Here is an 18,246-nt window from a genome sequence, read left to right on the forward strand (position 1 = left end):
TCTACCACCCCAAAACTAAATAAAAAAAAAAACTAAAACTAAACAAAAGGTAGGTTTCCAATTGTTTTAAAGGATAGTCAGCTAACTTACTACTAAACCCACTACAAGCTCAGCCTATGTTCAGATGAATTTCACTGTACTAGTTTAATTATACTAATCTGCCAATCTCCATCATATATTATTGTACAGGATATGGACCCAGGAGATAGATAATGGTACATGAAATGAAATAAACTTAAGAAGTAGGGTATCTAGCCTGAGAATATACTTAAGATTTCTTACCTGGATTTCTGATTACATGTGTATTCACATTGCTGCTAATGTTTTGGTCATTGTGTTGCTAAAAGACACAAATACATAAACTCATTGGTAAGTCACAAAGTTCAAGTGAATTCTTTAGAAAAAGCTCCTAACAAAAGAGACTACATTAGTACAAACACAAAGTAATTAACTTAAGTTACATGTGCTTTTCTGTGCTCCTGAGTTTGCTTTAAATCTAATTAGAGTGCTGGAACACTTAAAAAAATGTACACTTGTATATTTAGAGAGGGTCTAAAATACTACCTGAGACTCTTGGCGCTTTTTGATTGCATGTTTGTAGAGTTTGTGCAGCTTTCTGGCATCAAATTCTGTAAACTTGGAGACAAAAATCCACAAATTTCTGAGGAAGAAGAAAGGAGAATTTACAATTCTATGCATTCAGTTGCCTCGTATTATGCAAAAGACTGTGGATTTAACTGAAATTAATTCAACAGCACAAAAAGCACTATGAAATCGAGAGTATTGCCTAGCTGCACAGCTGTATTTTAAGCATTTGATGAGTGAATTCCTGTAATAATTTGTCATTTTGTGATATTTATCATCATTACTTCAGAAATTCAAGTGCATAAAATGTAGTAGTAATAAAACTTGTGCTAATAAAATGATTTGTGTAACTGCTTACAAATATTGATTTCAGTTTATGTATGGCTTCTGAAAGATTGTTTGGAATCTAATAAAATTTGAGTATTTACAACACAGTCATTAAGATTTAAGTAAGCACAATATATAAGTGAACATTCTTCCAGAACTGAAGTTTTTTCCGGGTGTATGTCATATGGTTTACAGCTTATTTCCTGAAAATATCATAGAATTCTTCCACAGAATTCTGGAGCCTGGTCAGAGCTGTTGAAATCAAACAAGAAATCTGAGAATGAACAGAAGCAACACAGGAATAACTTCAAGCCTAACTTGTTCTACAAAGGAAGAAAACTAACTAGGGTCTTTTGCTGTTGAGCTGCTAAAGCCCTAAAGAAAAAGTTTGCATCCCTGATTACATATGAGTAAACTGAAGTCCAACATTCTTTTAGTAAAGTTTACAAGTAGAACACTTAAAAGAGATTACACAGTCCTGGTGCTCAGAAACATCTGAACTGCAGGCTCAGGAAGCAACAGTCTGCTCCTCACTGTCACTTTACATTACAGTTTAGGTCTAGAGGTTTGCAAGGGTAAAATGTCAGTGGTGAGCCTAAAGATACCTGTGTGACTCTGAAATACAGACTATGTGTCTTTACAGTATTTAACAAAACCAGCTGAAATACATACTTTAACAGTCTAGAAATGGTACTGTGGCATTAGTGTGAATAATATTTCTATTATGTGTTTCCATTTAAATAAATGTATGTTTATCAAGATGTAAGACATGGATCTTGTTTATATATTTTGGATCATCTTAACAGTTTGAAATAAACTGAGTAAAAACAGATTAAGCAACAATCTGCAAGGAAATTATAGCACTTAAATAGTTTGCATATGGAAATGCAGGATATGCGTTCAACCATAAAAGACTGAAACATACATCAAGACAGAATGAATTCAAACTGCACTAAGAATTTAACAGTGCAATATGCTTACAAAAATATATATACTATTTCTTTTTCTGAAAAATATCACCTCATAATGCCTAAAAATATTTAGTCTCTTTATACTGAAATACATGAGTATGGCTTTTTTAATCATGTCACGTGATTTACAGTATATTTAAAAAAGAAGAAAATATTCTGCACATCAAAATCAAGTCGATTTTTCAGCATACCAATTAAAATTGCCTATTTCTAGCACAAACAGAAAAACCCTTTAAAAGATCCTTTAAGATAAGAAGTCTTTCCCACTGTTAAAAGGGTGTAAAAAACAGTTATTTATCATTCTAGAAGTGTGACGACTCTATCTACTGGATAAAATGCACTGCTATGCAATATGAAAAAGTCCATTACCAATCACTTTTTGTAGTCCTTATTTAGAACAGCGGAAATATACAAAAAATAGTGAACAGGAAACAGGAGAAATAATTAAGAACTTCACTGTTTAGTACAAACCATTAGAGATTTTCCTTCTAAAAAAAAAGAAAAGCAATGCAGAAAAAACTTACTTCCTCCACTGTTTGATTTGCTCAGGATTTGTGTACTCCTTCAGGCATTCTGTAATATGATCCCCAATTTTGATTAGACACTGCCTAGTATGTTCCAGCTGCTCCCTTTCAGAAAGGCCTTTCTCTGGTCTATCCAGCTGTTTCAGTGCTGCTTTGACAGGCCTCATTCTTTCTTTGCACTATAAAATGGGGAAAAAAACCCAAAACGTGACCCAACCATTGCTGTGATACTTATACAGGTAAAGACAGTATTGTTAAAAGCCAAATTAAATGCAAGACTTTGCTAAGACATCCGAAAATTTAGTTTTACTACTAGTTTCCATTGGAGAAAGTTGAATTTTAAACTCAGTTGGAAATTTTCCACCAATATAAAACCATTACAACACTTACATTAAAGATATTCAGGATCTAAGAAAACAATACTCTAGTCTAAAGGATTTTCAAGGGAGAAGGATTCATTACAGCCAGGTTTGATAATATTTGCTACAAAACTCAGTACAAGTATTTAGGACAAGGACTACTTTTAGCAACCTAACAGCTAAAATCTCAATTTCAAGACTGAGTGTGAGAACATTCAGCACATTTCAAAATGTTGTTTTTGCAATTATTTGCAATTTAGCAGAGGATCACCTCTCCTTCTCTGTGAAGATTTTAAACCTAACAATTATACAGTACTAAGAGAACCTGAGCTTTTCAGAGTAAAGCTATCACAGTATCACAGTATCATGCGAGTTGGAAGGGACCTTAGAGATCATCGAGTCCAACTCCCGGGTTTCGAGCCCTCTGTGTAGCGTAGCGGCACTTCTACCCCTTGTGCCACAGGGGGGATTCGAAACCCGGGCCACCGGTGTTGCAAGCAGCAATTCTACCACTGCGCCACCAGGGCACACAAATATCTTGATATGACATATCTTAGATATGTCATCACCAGTGGCAGCAAAGATACATTTTATGTGAACTTTGTTGAATTTTTGTCCTTTAATTTAACTGTTTTAAGAACAAATGCTGATCAAGCAGCTAGTGTGATTTAAACAATGCTTGCTTAGAAATGCCATATGATAACAATAGCATTGTAAACAGATGAAATGCATATCCTGTTTGTCCTAAAAGTTAAATCAACTAATCCTCAACAACCTGTAGCAGCAATTTATATTTGAAAGTGTAGTTAAACATGCTAACTAGTCTGCATCTGATCATGGCATAAGAAAAAAAAAACCAAAACATTTCAGAAATAGGAGCCTGGCCAAAAAATGTTATTCCATGCACAAACACAAACCAGAATCGTTCTCTGCAAGAACAAATGTTGCATCTGTAGAACCAGACTTTATTTAAAATAAGAAAGGATGGAAGGGCATTGAAGAATACCACCATGACTTTGTCAAAATCTTAAGTTGCGGACCCCCACCCCTGGGAGGGTTCAAGGAGTAGAGCTTCAATACTAGTTCATGTCCCTAAATAATTAAGCAGGTGTAATTAAGCACACTGACCTAGCCACAGCTTACACCATTTTTTACAAAACAGCTTACAGAGTTCACTGCTTAAGTGCAGAAGTGATCTGAAAAATATAAACTGCACACAGAAACCATGTTTAGTTAAAAAAACTCATATAGGCTGATCACAGGCAGGCTCATGAGAATCAAATTTGCATGCTGTGGTCTCACACTACCATAGATCAAATAAACCTGTCTGGCACAAACAGAAAACTGTTGACATCTGTATGATAAAACATCTACAGAAGAGTTAATAACTGCTCAAAGTAACTCACTGGTATCATTCCAAAGGCTGTGGTTGACCTACAAAACTATGTATACTGATTCTGTTCTTAGTAAGATGCATTAATTTAACTGAAATTCTCTGGGCATCAGAAAGACTACTCCAAGGCATTTCTAAAGCTTTAGAATTTGTTCCTTCCTGCACCTAATTAACTAATGTCTGTAACACTTCAGGAGAAAAGTGCCGATACTTAATTTCTCTTGTTATCTTTAAAGGAGGAGAGGCATATAAAATGAGGTGAAGCCAGATTCTCCATGGATTGCATTAAGGTTTATTCATTTCTGCGCTTGAACAAGTTTTTACTGAGGATAGATTTCTTTAGCATACTAACCATTAGACAGATTTTCTTACTGTAATGCATAAATGCAAAAAGCAATAATATAAAACTGCTGGCCTGAATACAAAAGTAAATTCAATACAATGTCAGTGACATTGTCAATCTGCCAGTTTGCTAACAAGAGATCTCTGTGCTACTGTGATTAACAACACTGTAAAAACATTACAATAATAACAGAAACTGTCTCAATTTAGAATATCTAGTGTATGCACTGAGGTATCATCAAACAGGGACTTACCACACTAAATGTCTTCTGATCCAGTTCTTCAGATTCCTCTGAGATAGGAACTGGTTCACTGGTTGCAGTAATATGAACTGGAGTATCCAGCAATGGAATTTTTTTAGATTTTTCTTTATTTTCTGATTTGATTTCATTTACCTACAATCAAAATAAGTAAATGCTTAAGTGTACTCAGGGTGTGAAATTATCCTGTAATATATGAAAATGACATCTACTGCATTCTTTTGGTAATTTTGGTATTTGGTATTACTGCATTTTTGGTAATAAAAACTATGCTGACATTCAGTTATGACACATTTCACTTTCTCTGTAGGATGGAAAAGGAGAATGGAAGAGGAGTAAGGGTTTCTTGCACCCACTTGTATTCTCAATCCAACTAAGTTATGTATAACTAAAGAAGTAATTTCCTGTTTCATAACCCTGTCCTCATAGTTGCAAGTCGTAAAAACAAAACTTCAAATAATGTAAAAGATTTCAATGAAATGACAATTGATCAGATCCAAAATATCTTTTCAACTCAAAATAATTCACAAAAACCTAGTTGCCTTTTCTAGTGCTGTATAAGATAAGTAAACCTAGTTACCTTCTCTTCCTTTACTTCTTTTTCTTTCTGTGTGGATTCTTTAACTTTGTTTTCTCTCTTTTCTTTATTATCTTTTTCTTTTAATTCTTTCTTATCCTCTTTTTCTTTTTTCTCCCTTTTCATATCCCTTTTATTTTCCTTCTCTTTTGTCTCTCTTTTTTCTTCAGCTTCCTTCTTTATACCAATATCTGGCTCAGGCTTTTCTTCATTTTCTTTTTCTGTTTTTATTTTTTTATGTAGATGTTTCACTGAAACAATCTCATCCTGCAATATGCAAGCATATATGTCACATCAAACTGCGTTCCTAGCTATAAAAATTTCATAATCATCAGATTAAACCATACTTTTTATCTGTGCATTTACTTTTTAACATAGATTTAATAACTATCAAGTAGAAATGAATGCAGTTGTAAAGAAAAGTGAGGACTACATTTCCTTGATGTGACACAAAATAAGTACTGATTTGGAAATGGTAACATGTGCTGAGAAAATAAGTCCATTTAATTTTTGTATGCCCAAAGAATTCTGCTCCTGTAAAGGTAATTAAGCTCTAAAGAGCTAAAACCTGCAGGGAAATAGATTTGCAAATCTGAGCAGATTGTTCAGGACACCCAATTAACAGGAATATTAGAAGCAGTTCTAGTTACTGTTGTCCTGGTAATGTTTTACTGCTTCCATAATAAACAATCACAGAAGACAGCAAGATTTTTTTTTTTTTTTTAAGTTCAAATATGAAGTCTTACTTATTGATTGTCTGATGTGGCCCAGTTAATAATTTGATGATGAAATAAATGCCCTATAATTGGTGTAACATTTAATTAACAGGTCAGAGATGGACGCTCATGTCTTTTCAAATGCAGAAAAATACTGTAATAGTAAGTATTAAATGTAATATGAACAGATGCAAGAATCATCATCATCATCTTTGAACTGAACTGAACCGGGCAAGCAAATACAGAATTTGCTACAGAAAACAAAATAGAGGACACATAACACATGAATCCCAAAAAGTGACTTAGATATCAAGTTCTGAGTCCAACCAGGACTTAAGCATTTAGGTACCATGGAAACTTTCTTGCAAGAATCCAGTGACTACAAATGTTTCCTGAATGCTTAAAGAATCGTTTTAACTGCTAAATTCCCAAAATATAGCAGTTAAAACCATTGTTTTTCAGAAATAATACCATTTGTCTATGCCCAAAAGTATACAAGTATTGCATAATCATTGTTAAGTGCAAGAAAGAAGAGAGCATCCTAGTTATTTTCCCAAACCACAACAAGTCAACCAATAGACTAGCAAAGTCTTCTGTTAAGAGTGGACTCTCACAACAAAATGAGTCTGATACTCATTCTTTCAAGCAGTTTTAAGACATAATTTACATAGTTTATGATTTGGCTGCCAATATCAATTTGACTAGGAACTGTGGTGACAACATGTACAGTTCTACACCTTACATTCTAGATAAACTATTCAAGTTACTATATCTATAGAAACAAACCAGCATGCATAGAAAGGCTTGTTTATTGGTACATTTGTTACTATCTTCACCTATTCTTCATAAAACAACCTAAATAACATACAGGAAGGCTTTAGTTAAAAAATGACTTTTTTTTTTTTTTTTTTTTTTTTCTTTTAATTAATTCTACCATAAACTGTATCATAGCTCTTCTCTGGCCTAACCAGTTTCAAGTATATACCTACTGCAGGGATCCTGCTTTAGCAGAGGAGTTGGACTAGATTATCTCCAATGGTCCATTCCAAACCCTACAATCATTCTGCGACATATAATTGCATGAGTATTTTAAACTTTGCAGAGAGAATTGATAATTACAGAGATAAGTCATGGTTTAAAATGATTGTGAAAGAAACTTCCATTTAGTTTACTAAAACTAAGTAGGAAGTATTTTTGTTAATGATTTGTACTTTATTATTTAAATTGATTTTGTAATTATAAACATAGGTATGACATGATTTTAAATGTTACCTATGCTGCTCTCTCCAGTGGTTCTGGTTTTGTAATAAATACATTAAAAAGATCCAACAAAGCAGAAGCCTGATGGAATACATCTGAAGTAACACAACATAACAAGGTTAAATAGCCTTTTCAGATATTGAAAGTCATGACATAACCTGGAACTTACACATGCAAGTTTTGAAACATCATTTATTGATGCATCTGCTTCTAAATGAATTTTTTTCCCCATGCCTGAACAAAAACATATAACTGAAGAATCAGTGATAGTAGTAGCAACACACTAGCCAGAGACTGTAGTTTTATATTTGGAGTTTTCCTAGATTTAAACTTCTAGCAGATACAATGCTGTAGTACTTAAATAACATTGAAATTAAGCAACATTATTTTTCATTAGACCACAAAATTATTTTATAGTATAATTTGGAAACCCTGTCATAATTCTTTATCTACTGGTTTATTCTTAAATTCCATGTGGTTGTACTGATTAACAACAGCAGCCATAGGAAGAAGAGGCCATTCAGGTGCTTTGTTTTTAATAGGTCAAACAAGATAAAATACAAACTGCTACCAGCCGTCTTTAAAATATGAAAGGTATTTACCTTATTATCCTCTTCATCATCATCTTCATCAGATTTTTCTGAGAGTTGCGGTGAAGAATCACTTTTTACTTCTTCTTTTATTTTTGTAGCCTTCATCTTATTCTTCTTACTTCTTGTCTTCCTTCTCTTGGAATTGCCCTGAATGCAAATTAGTGCCGTGAATACATCAGCTGACAAATACCTTCTCACCATAACTGCAAAATTACATCAAACAATTTTAATCTTATTTATTGCCACTAATGATCATCACTTTTCTCTGGACTGTAGCAATTCACTTCCTATGTTCATCTCCTGTAGTATGATTACCAACACTACATAAAGTAAAAAGGAGAACTAAAAAATAAGAAAGTTCTACTGACAACCCTGTAAGTATATTTCTTTGTCTTGCCAAATTTTACTTACTGCACCAGCAAGCCTTTGTGCTTCCTTTCTTGCAAGGTCTTTATTCAGTAATTTAATGAGGTAGTCTGCACGGGTCTGTAGCTGCTTCGCCTGGGGTTTCTTGTCTGGATCGTCAGGTAAAATCTAAGGAGAACATTGGTAGTGTGAATTGTGAATATGCACTATCAAATTTCAAAGATGCTAGCTTAGAGCACTCAGAACAAAAAAAATCTTTACAAAAGACAGTGAATCCTTCCACTTCATCTGTGCCTAGCAAGTATGTCAGCATGCTTGAAAAGCCATGGAAGAATTTCTGAATTTCTTAAATGTTTTCATTTCTCTCTAATTGCAGCCAATACAAAAGCTTGGAAATTGCCTCACAGAGTAAAGAACAAACTCAAACTACCCTCAGATCTTTTTTTTTTTCACTTTCATTATTTATCTAAGAAATTCTATGCTTTTCTACTAATCATTTAAAGAACTCATGTCTCTGCCTCATGCATCTTCTAAATGCAAAACTCATTACTACAAAAAACTCATTATAAAAAACCAGAAAAGTAATGGAAGGCAGGAGTAGAAATCATTATTAAACCAATTTGGATGCTGCCCTGGCTCCTTGAATCCCAGTTACTACTTGTTTGCAAGACCCCAGTTCTTCCTTAAATCTGCTGTGCACTACTGACAAACAGCTACTGGAATAATGCAGTCTGAGAATAGCTAATTTTATGCCACGACTGAAAGAGTTTTAACTGAAGACAGGATTAAGTGGAGACAAAGAAATCAACCAAAATCTCTAATACGAGCTCCCGCCCAAAAGCTCAAGGACAAATACAACTAAGGCATGTAAAACAGTAAAGCAAAAGACAGAAAAAAAAGAATTAAAATGAAAAAGGCCCTAACACATAGAAATGTGGAAGCATAACTGACCATAATGGTCAGTTATGCTTGTGGAAGCATAACTGACCATAATGGTCAGTTATGCTTCATCATAATGAAGGAATGCTTCAGTTGAATACCGAAGTCTTAAGACCGAGTAATATAGCAACTTACAGAAATGTAGAAGTAATACAGACATGCAAAATCTTTCCAATTTCAGTTACTAAAAAATAAACACTTTTGGTAATTGTTATTGATGTTTTTCATAAACAAAAGAAGTCCTTGATGAAATGTCGTAGGTGACATACCTTCTGTGTTAAGCTGAGATCTGGATCCATTTTTATCATTTCCCAGCTGCCATAGCCATATTCATAGATGCCTACTAGCAGATTGGAATCATCTTCTTTACCCCAATCTATATCAAAGTGAGCAGCCTTGGTATGGCATGGGATGACGTATCTAGCAGTAATAAATCAGACAGACAAATAAGGGATTTTTACCACTGGAATGTAGGAAGTGAGAGGAAAATACATTAAGAACAGAGAAAATACATCTAGTTACACCACTGAGCTACTGTTATATTCAGGAAATCACTCCATGTATCTACCATATTTCCTTAACATTTTCACAAAACATTTATTTAAATCAGCACTAAAGAACATTTTAAAGCTAATCAAGATTGCAATATGAAGAACAAATACATTAGTCTGGGTTATGCCACAGAAAATGAAGAAAGGCGTAAAACATCATCCAAGTGTAACTGCTGACTAAATATATAGGTAATCTAAGAACAGTGATGCACAAGCATCAAGCACAATGCACAAGCAGTTCAGAGTGGTAACAACTACCATCTGTTACCATCTGCTGCAGTTTGATAGACACTGTTTTCCCTCAAGCAGTGATGACATAACAGCTACTCAGCAAACAAGACTTCTATTCTGGATTACTATGAGAACCAAACACAGTCCTCAGTGAATGCAGTTCACAAATGAAAGCTGTTCCTAACTTGTGAAGAGAATGAAGAAAGAAAGAAAAACAAATACAGAGTAGGTTGTTGCTGCCAATCCCTACAGGGAACAAAGGGAGAACACTATCTCAGTGTGCTCTGAGTTACAGTTGTCTGAATAAAGCAGTTAAAGTTTAAATCACTTTTTACATGATGACTTCCTTTACAAAAAGAAATTACCTTTTCCTTTCTTCTGGATCTGAAGGAATGGATTTGTGCAGTGGTGCCAGCTCTTCCTCATGAGAGATGACTAGTTTTGCATTCACCTGCACTCCTGAGATTCGAAATGTTGGGCCTTTAACCTTTCCAAGTCTACCTCCTAAAAACGAATGACAAGGGTATTAAAATGTTAGCTGTTACATGCATTTTATGGAAAGACAAAGAAAACAAGCAAGTTTGCTGCTATAAATTTAAGAAATGATTTTTTCTTAACTAAATGGTCAAATTATGCTCCAGATGCTCAAAGTCTGTCAGAGTAGCAAATTAATTCTAAATCTCACAGTACTGTAAAAATGTACTGTGTACCAGGGTGACAAGGGTCACAGAAAGGAAAAGAATTATTTTCTCACTGTAACCATTTTCTAAAATCACCCATGCTATTTGCATTTCCCCCCAACACAGCTGTTTTTTTTTGGCGTGATCACACTGCAAGAATAATTTAGACTTCTTGACACTTCTTATTTTGCATCACATGCACATCCAAGCACACTGTACCTGCTCTTTCTTGTCCAGATGAATTGTCCTTTAAAGCCTTAATGCATCCGTTATGTACAAGCTCACCTAAACGTCTAAGGTCTGTCTCAGATTTATCAACTAGTTCAGCATCTCTAGCTACAGCATCTAACCTGTAATAAAAAAAAAGAAACATTTTTATAGCTCTAACACTTTAGTAATAGTAATTAGTAATTCAGTTTTTGACACTAGAGAAACAATAATTTAAATTATTAGCCACCTGCACTTGCTATCCTCTCTTCTGCTGCACAGGGGGTTAGCTGGGCATTGGCTGGGGAGTGGTAAGCAACTGCCTGTGCATCACTTGTCATATTTTTATATACATATATGTGTGTGTGCGTAATTGTAAGGATTACCCTTTTCCTTTTCTCTATCTTGTTCTATCTTATCAAATAGTTTTTTAATTCAATCCACATGAGTTTTCTTTTTCTTTTTTTTTTTTTTTTCTATCCTCCATCCCACTGAGAAGGGGAAAAGTGAGTAAATGTGTGGTGCTGAGATGCCAGTTAGGTTAAACCACAACAATAATGATGGTAGATTTTTCTCAAAACAATGGAATAATGCAGAAAATTTAAAACTAAGTTGGAAAAGTAACTCTTGACAGTCATGCTGGATAAATCAGCAGGCTTTCAACAGGCTAGCAAACACGACAACTGAATTCCTATAAACCAAGAAGCTTAAACAAAAGTATAGGTAAAATACAAAGAAAAAGGGCAAGCAGTTCTGCAAAACTGACAGGTTTCCTGTGTAGCTATATGAACACATATCATATGAGAACAAAAGAGAAGACATTAAGCCAAAGATGCATTATAGTCAAGTTAAAAGACTACGCACATTATTTTCTCAAGTCCAAGGTTTCTTAGTATAATGTTCTAATTTTTATGAAAAAAAGGTTCCAAGTTGTTATATAATTGTAATTACATAACCTTACCTTTCCAGAGGGCCACCGAATTTCTTATAACTCTTGATAAATCTAGTAAAAGAAAATAATTTTTCAGTCTAAATGTATGCTTAACTAAACAAATTAGTTTTAAACTGTTTGAACTGACCATACAGAATTGTACACAGATTTTTTTTTTTTTTTATTTAAAACCAGAAAGACTAGGGCAGCTCATTATATCCAGATAATCTATTCAAAGTCAGTGTAGTATTTGGTTTAAGTACTGATATGAATAAAACAATAGAAGGTACAATTTATACAATTTATCTCTAAGAATGTTTGCTACTGTATGTTCACTTGACACAAAATTCAACAACTAGATATCTTTAGCCATAAAGAAAAAAAAAAAGTAGAATTCTAGTAAATTGAGAATAAGAAATTACAACATGAAAGATTAAAAAATATTACTGCTCTTGGAAAAAATAAGTGAAGAAATGAAATTGGAAATACCAGGATAAAAAGGGAATGAAATGAAAATGCAAGTTGCAACTGCAAGCACATGAATAGCTTTGAAACAGTAAGCAACTAGCTGTGTTGATAACTGAAACAAAAGAGCAACAAGGATCTTCAAAGGATTATTAAGGGTTATTATTTTAATACAAAAGATTTTGAAAAATTTAAGTTATTTTATAGAAATGTGAATAACCTAAAGTTCTGAATCATTTCATGAAGCCTTAAAGGTAAAGTAAAACAATTCTTCCTCCTGTCAAAAAAAATTATAGCATTGCTTTGCAGGGAGGAACTGTATAATATTCATTTCTCCAACAGGATTTTGTATTTTTTTAGTTTAATAATGCACCTTATTAAATTAATTCAATTACAGTATGAACAATCATGAAAACAAAACCCACTCAAGCTTTTGTATTTCTCATCACAAAGACATGCATACCCCTTCTGCAGCTTTCAAATAAAACAATAGGAAGTATATTATTTTGCACATGTTAAAAAATCACCTGTTGCAGGGACCATTTTCTGAAGTTGCTGCACTCAAAAGATGCAGGAATTAAGAGTTACTCGTGACAATCACATGTAAAGCAGTTCAGTGACATCTTCCCAGCTAATTCTCACAAAATTCATCTCATTTTTTACATAAATAGTTCACTATGTCAGCACAACAAAGAACAAAAGATACAAACGCAGAGATGTACAAGAGAGTCTAGGAAGCAAATTTTCTGCTAAGTTTGGGAAAAATCACCTGTCTTCTGTATATTTTTGAACTAGAATAATCAAAAATAACAAACACCTGCCTTATCCCTTTATGAACACACACATCACCCCATATCTTACCTCCTGATCTCTGCATCACTAAATCCTTTAATATTTTCTCGAGGAATAGTTCGAGGTCTCCCACGCTTTTTTGGCCGTTTTCTTTCTGTGATGGAGTCACTATCAGATCCGGAATATCTTCTGCTCCTACTACGTCTTCCTTCACTTCCATTAAAGCTGATCTGCAATGTCAGAATAAGAATTCAAAACTACATGATTAACTCACACACGGTAAAGTCTTATCTAGCCTGACAAAAATATGAATTCAGAGTAGGGGGAAAAAAAAACAAAAACAAAAAAAAAACCACAGGCAATAACCAAAACAAAAATATCAACATAAAAACACAAGACAGTCAAAACCCAGAGGTACCTGTTTTGCACAGTTTCTCATCCTCGGGAGCATGTATATTTCTTCAAGTTCTTTTTGTCTTTCCTCCTCCTCTATCCTTCTCCTCTGGGATTCTGGGATGATTTCTTCCCAGTTTCTTGAATTTCTTTCTGGTTCCAACTCAATATCATCTTCATCCATATTGGAAAAATTCGCCACCTTATTTATCAGAACATATGTAGTAAATACATGGCTTTATTTAAATAAGGCTTAGCAGCTAACATTTTAGAGAAACTGAGTTCTGTACTGTTGTGATTTTGTGATTTCTGTTGTTGTTATTCCACATCAGAACATCATGCAGAACAGTGGCAGTTAAAGAGGTAATCTCCTGGTTCCATGTTACCGCCTTTTGGGGCATTTTGGGTTCCCACTGGGGAGGGCAGCATCCCTGGAGGACTTGGTGTGAAGAGGAAGGCAGGGTAAGACCCTGGACCAGACCCCAGCTGCTCTCTGCCTCTGGCCTTCTCAGCTTGCTTCTTTTTTTCCTTCACTCCTTCATCACTCCTTTTTTTCTTTTCCCAGGGCCTGTGTCCCCTGTCACAGACTGCTATCTAGGGGTAACTCTGTGACATGTATTTTATGCAGTTATAAACTGTACCCACCTTGTTACAATATTAAGCAGTAACACAAAATATATGGCATTCAAGTATACCTTGGGGCTGAAAGCACTTTCTAAAAGTCATCAATTAAGACTGTATTTAAAAATACCACAGCCATATAACATCAAAGGCATTAAGGCAGCACAACCTAGAATTAGTAGTCATTAACACATTCACAAATATTACTTACATTAGAAACATATCACATATTTTTAAATACTTGCACTGACTGTATAGATGAAAAGACATTTTATTAGAAAGAGATTCAGAGCTAGCAGATGCAGTGCATCATGTAGGTTTTATAACTAAAAGTAATGCGGAGGAAGAGGACAGAGCTATACCTTGAACTGTGAAAGCAACTCATCCCCTACAGTCATTGGACCTGGCTCATTTTCCCGAGTTTCAGCTCTCTTCAAGATTTCATCTATATCCATTTCCTAAAAAAGATGTGAATTTTCTTTACAACCAAATAATTCTTATATTTTTTTGGTTGTTTTGTCTATAAAATCTACTACGTACCTGGGGCTCCTGTTCTTCTCCTTCAGGTTCTTTAAAAAGTTCCTCTGCACCAAACTTCAAAATTGCTGATAACTCTTCCTTATTAAAAGGTGTAGAGCTGAAATACAAAATGTTTCAGTAAAACCATTTTATTTTAGAATATTAAAAAAATTACTTATAATCATGAACCAGCTAAGCATTCTTTTTACTGTTAAATAAAACTTAGTACAGAAACTAAAATCTACAAAGACAATACATTTTGCAGTTTTTAATTATTTAGCCTTGTTTTGCCTTTAATTAATTAGCGAAATTACTGACATTTTTACATATCCGTCAAATATAATTAAGTGTAAATTCATGTATAAGGTAACACATATGTACCTTGATGGAGTAGAACCTGTATGCAGAACAGTTTTTCCTGTTGTGTCCATTCTCTGAATTACTAAATGGTCTAGCACCATCTTTTTCTTGGCTCTTTCAAGAATATCTTCTTCTACTGATCCTTTCGTGACTAGCCGATAAATATTAACCTGTATATTTCAAAACATGAAGCGACAGCAAAGAGAAGTGTAAATCTCACCCAATTATCTTTTAATTTTATTGACTGGTTTCACACATGAAATGCTTCTTCAATAACATTTCCATGTCTTCACATGAACAGTTTAAAAAGCAGAGAAACAAACTCATAAGACTCGTCTTCCTTTAACTTCGGTGATTAGCCACAATTTTTGCTATACACAAAATTATTCTATTTCTGATTATTATGGCATATCTTCTCCAAGAAAGAAACTTGAAGAGAACTATGAAATACTTTACTAAGGGGAATGTGCCTGATGATGCCACTGAGGGTTAGACAGGCAAGCCCAGAACTTTTCTCCCTCCCCATCCATACATCACTACTGCCATACTTTAAAAACTGACTAAAAATTGAGCATTTATTAACATTTTTTAACACATCCATTCAACTGTTAATTACTCTCAAAACACACAAATACTGCAATGACCCATATAGACAGCTACTGTATGGAATCATGCTTCAAATTTGGCACTTCAAGTGGAATGTGTACCTGTTTCTTCTGTCCAATTCTATGAGCTCTCGCCTGTGCCTGCAGATCATTCTGTGGATTCCAGTCAGAATCAAATATAACTACAGTGTCAGCAGATGCCAAGTTAATACCTAATCCTCCAGCTCTGGTAGACAGTAAAAAACAGAAATCCTGCAATCATTTTAAAAAAAAAAAAAAAAAAAAAAAAAAAAAGCTTTATATATCATAGTTTTAATATTCTTGAAAGAAACACAATGACACTTGATTATACATTCAGTGGCACAGACTACAGACTCACAAATTGTCAATTCCGTAATTGTTCTGAAAAGAAAGATTTGATAACCAAAAAGCCAACCTTGACAACTATTTATAATAGATACTAATATTCACTCCTCTGTGGTTTAAAAGCAGAAGCATTCTAAAAGATAAATGCCAACTATAAAAACCCAAACAGCATGCTTTTGAAGCCTTGTATGTAACAAAGTTACAATGTTCCATCTCTCTTAAGAAAACTAAGCAGCCATAGGAAACATATCTGAGCCTAAACCTAATTGGCTAAGTCAGGAGAGATGTGAAGTTTAAAAAACCCATGTTCTTCATGGATCGCTGCTGTTCAACATATCTATGAGCAACATGAAAATGGGATGAGTAATGAGATGACAAAGCTAGTAAATACCACAGATTTAGAGATAACTATGAAGGACTACAGAAGGAATTTGAGACGTGCAATAAAGTAGGATATTAAATTCAAAAGAAGGTAAAATAGGAAAAAAAATCTCAGTTTAAGTAAAGTAACAATCAGCAGCAAACTACAACTAAGGAACAAGTCCTGGGAACTGTGCTACACATTTCCATGAAGACCACTGCTCATTAATGGCCAAAAATATATCGAGTTTCATATATTTTTTGAAAGAAATTGATAATAAAACAGAAAACATAATTTTGCTGCTGAGTAAGTGTACAATTTGCCTCGTTTCCTGAATACTGCATGATATTTAGGTGGTTCTTCACCTCTAAAACTGTACAATATAGCTGCACAGATTTCAGAGAGAGGCAATATCTATGCTAAAAATTTAAACATTTTAATCCAGATTTAGGTAAATTTGGATTTTACAGATGTCTGAAGTTCACACCACAGAGTTAAGTTCTTCCTCCTCAATCACAGCAGAAATGGAAGCTCATCAACAACTGAGAAATACAATCCTATTACCAAGAAAAATACACCATTCCCCATCACAAAAAAAAAAAAAGACAAAACCTGATCACATTGAATGACTCACATATCAGGACTGTTAAATGAGCTAGATATCCCCCAGCTTCTTCAAATAAACAAATAAATAAATAAATAAAGGAAATTAAGAAAAAAATTAGTACCATACCTCTGATCCTTCTGCATTGAAATGATCCAGTGCTTGCTTCCTCAGTTCCCCTTTTATTGATCCATCAAGCCTCTAAAGAGATTGAAAACTACAGTCTACAAGTAATTCTTTAGCTATATTCCTATCACATTAACCTGACTTTTCAGACTTTTCAACTGGTAATACAGTACTGTGAAGGAACAAAAAGAAGGAATGTTAACATATTCCTTCACATAATCTTTTCAATTCAAGGTTGTTTTCTTTTCATAAGCAAAATGGTAAAGATAGATAACCACAGATGGATGAAATATTGGCAAGGAATTCTAGAGGTCATCTTGTCTGTGCTCAAGCAAGGTCTGCTACAACAGGCTGCCCAGGACCATGCCCAGTTGGCTTTTAAGTATTACAGAGAATGGATATTTCACAACATCTAAACAACTCACTGCATTACTCTGTGTCACCCTCAGAGTTAAAACTGTGTCACCCTCAGAGTTAAAACATGATTTTTCTTAAGTTCGGGATAAAGACCTCTTGATTACCCAAGATTGTTACCTGGAAGGGAAACTGGCGATATTTAAGATATTCTGCTAGGATGTCCAGCATCCTCACCATCTGAGAGAAAATCAGAACTCTGTTGCCACGTTCTCGCAGACGAATCAGTAACTTGTCAAGAAGGATCAGTTTCCCGCTGCTACGTACCAAATGCTATTAAAGAAATAAGTATTACCAAATCAGTTCGTCTAATCACTAACACACATTACAAGTGTTTAGCCATTCATTTGTTTTCCAGTCTACTGATGCGGGAAGAAAGAAAAGATACATTCTGATATCCAATATAACACATAACACACACAGTTTAATATGTGTATAATGTATAGTGTCCCAGAACTAAAAACCATCTTCAGGTAGCAATAAGAGTACACAGCTAGATTTACTGTCATGCGGTATTAACTGAACATTAAATTTTCTCTGATTTTAGTTTAGTTGACTCTAGCTGCAAAGGAACACTACCCCAGTAAAAAAAGAAGACGAAATAAGACAGAATAAAGAGAAACGCACTTCTTAGCTTCTGCTCTTAAGTGGCATCTTAATGTCTTATCAAAATGTTAAATAAACAATCTGGCCTCAGAATTTGAGCAGCTAGCATTCAGGCACAAATTCTTTCCTGCCAATTAAAAAATAAAATTTGGTAACAAAAATAACAACCATATTAAGAAAAAACCATACTGAAGTATAACTT

The 18,246-nt window shown here is 34.2% G+C and overlaps 1 protein-coding gene across 2 annotated transcripts in view; it reads right to left on the reverse strand.

The window, feature by feature from the left end:
• CHD1 (chromodomain helicase DNA binding protein 1) overlaps positions 1 to 18,246 on the reverse strand; it is a 44,064-nt gene that overhangs the window by 2,031 nt on the left and 23,787 nt on the right. The window contains exons 16-34 of one of the 2 annotated variants that reach the window (XM_072359610.1): positions 17,559 to 17,711; positions 17,028 to 17,099; positions 15,670 to 15,819; positions 14,984 to 15,132; positions 14,624 to 14,720; positions 14,446 to 14,541; positions 13,488 to 13,664; positions 13,139 to 13,299; positions 11,843 to 11,884; positions 10,894 to 11,024; positions 10,360 to 10,498; positions 9,482 to 9,632; positions 8,319 to 8,441; positions 7,917 to 8,054; positions 5,342 to 5,605; positions 4,756 to 4,896; positions 2,408 to 2,586; positions 565 to 661; positions 283 to 340 (exon numbers count right to left, since the gene is read on the reverse strand). In XM_072359610.1, coding sequence (XP_072215711.1) covers positions 283 to 340; positions 565 to 661; positions 2,408 to 2,586; positions 4,756 to 4,896; positions 5,342 to 5,605; positions 7,917 to 8,054; positions 8,319 to 8,441; positions 9,482 to 9,632; positions 10,360 to 10,498; positions 10,894 to 11,024; positions 11,843 to 11,884; positions 13,139 to 13,299; positions 13,488 to 13,664; positions 14,446 to 14,541; positions 14,624 to 14,720; positions 14,984 to 15,132; positions 15,670 to 15,819; positions 17,028 to 17,099; positions 17,559 to 17,711 — 2,518 coding nt within the window. The remainder of the gene's footprint in view (positions 1 to 282; positions 341 to 564; positions 662 to 2,407; positions 2,587 to 4,755; positions 4,897 to 5,341; positions 5,606 to 7,916; positions 8,055 to 8,318; positions 8,442 to 9,481; positions 9,633 to 10,359; positions 10,499 to 10,893; positions 11,025 to 11,842; positions 11,885 to 13,138; positions 13,300 to 13,487; positions 13,665 to 14,445; positions 14,542 to 14,623; positions 14,721 to 14,983; positions 15,133 to 15,669; positions 15,820 to 17,027; positions 17,100 to 17,558; positions 17,712 to 18,246) is intronic. The other variant, XM_072359611.1, reaches the window with a different exon arrangement.

This window comes from Excalfactoria chinensis, chromosome Z (assembly GCF_039878825.1).
Source record: "Excalfactoria chinensis isolate bCotChi1 chromosome Z, bCotChi1.hap2, whole genome shotgun sequence".
Lineage (NCBI taxonomy): Eukaryota > Metazoa > Chordata > Aves > Galliformes > Phasianidae > Excalfactoria > Excalfactoria chinensis.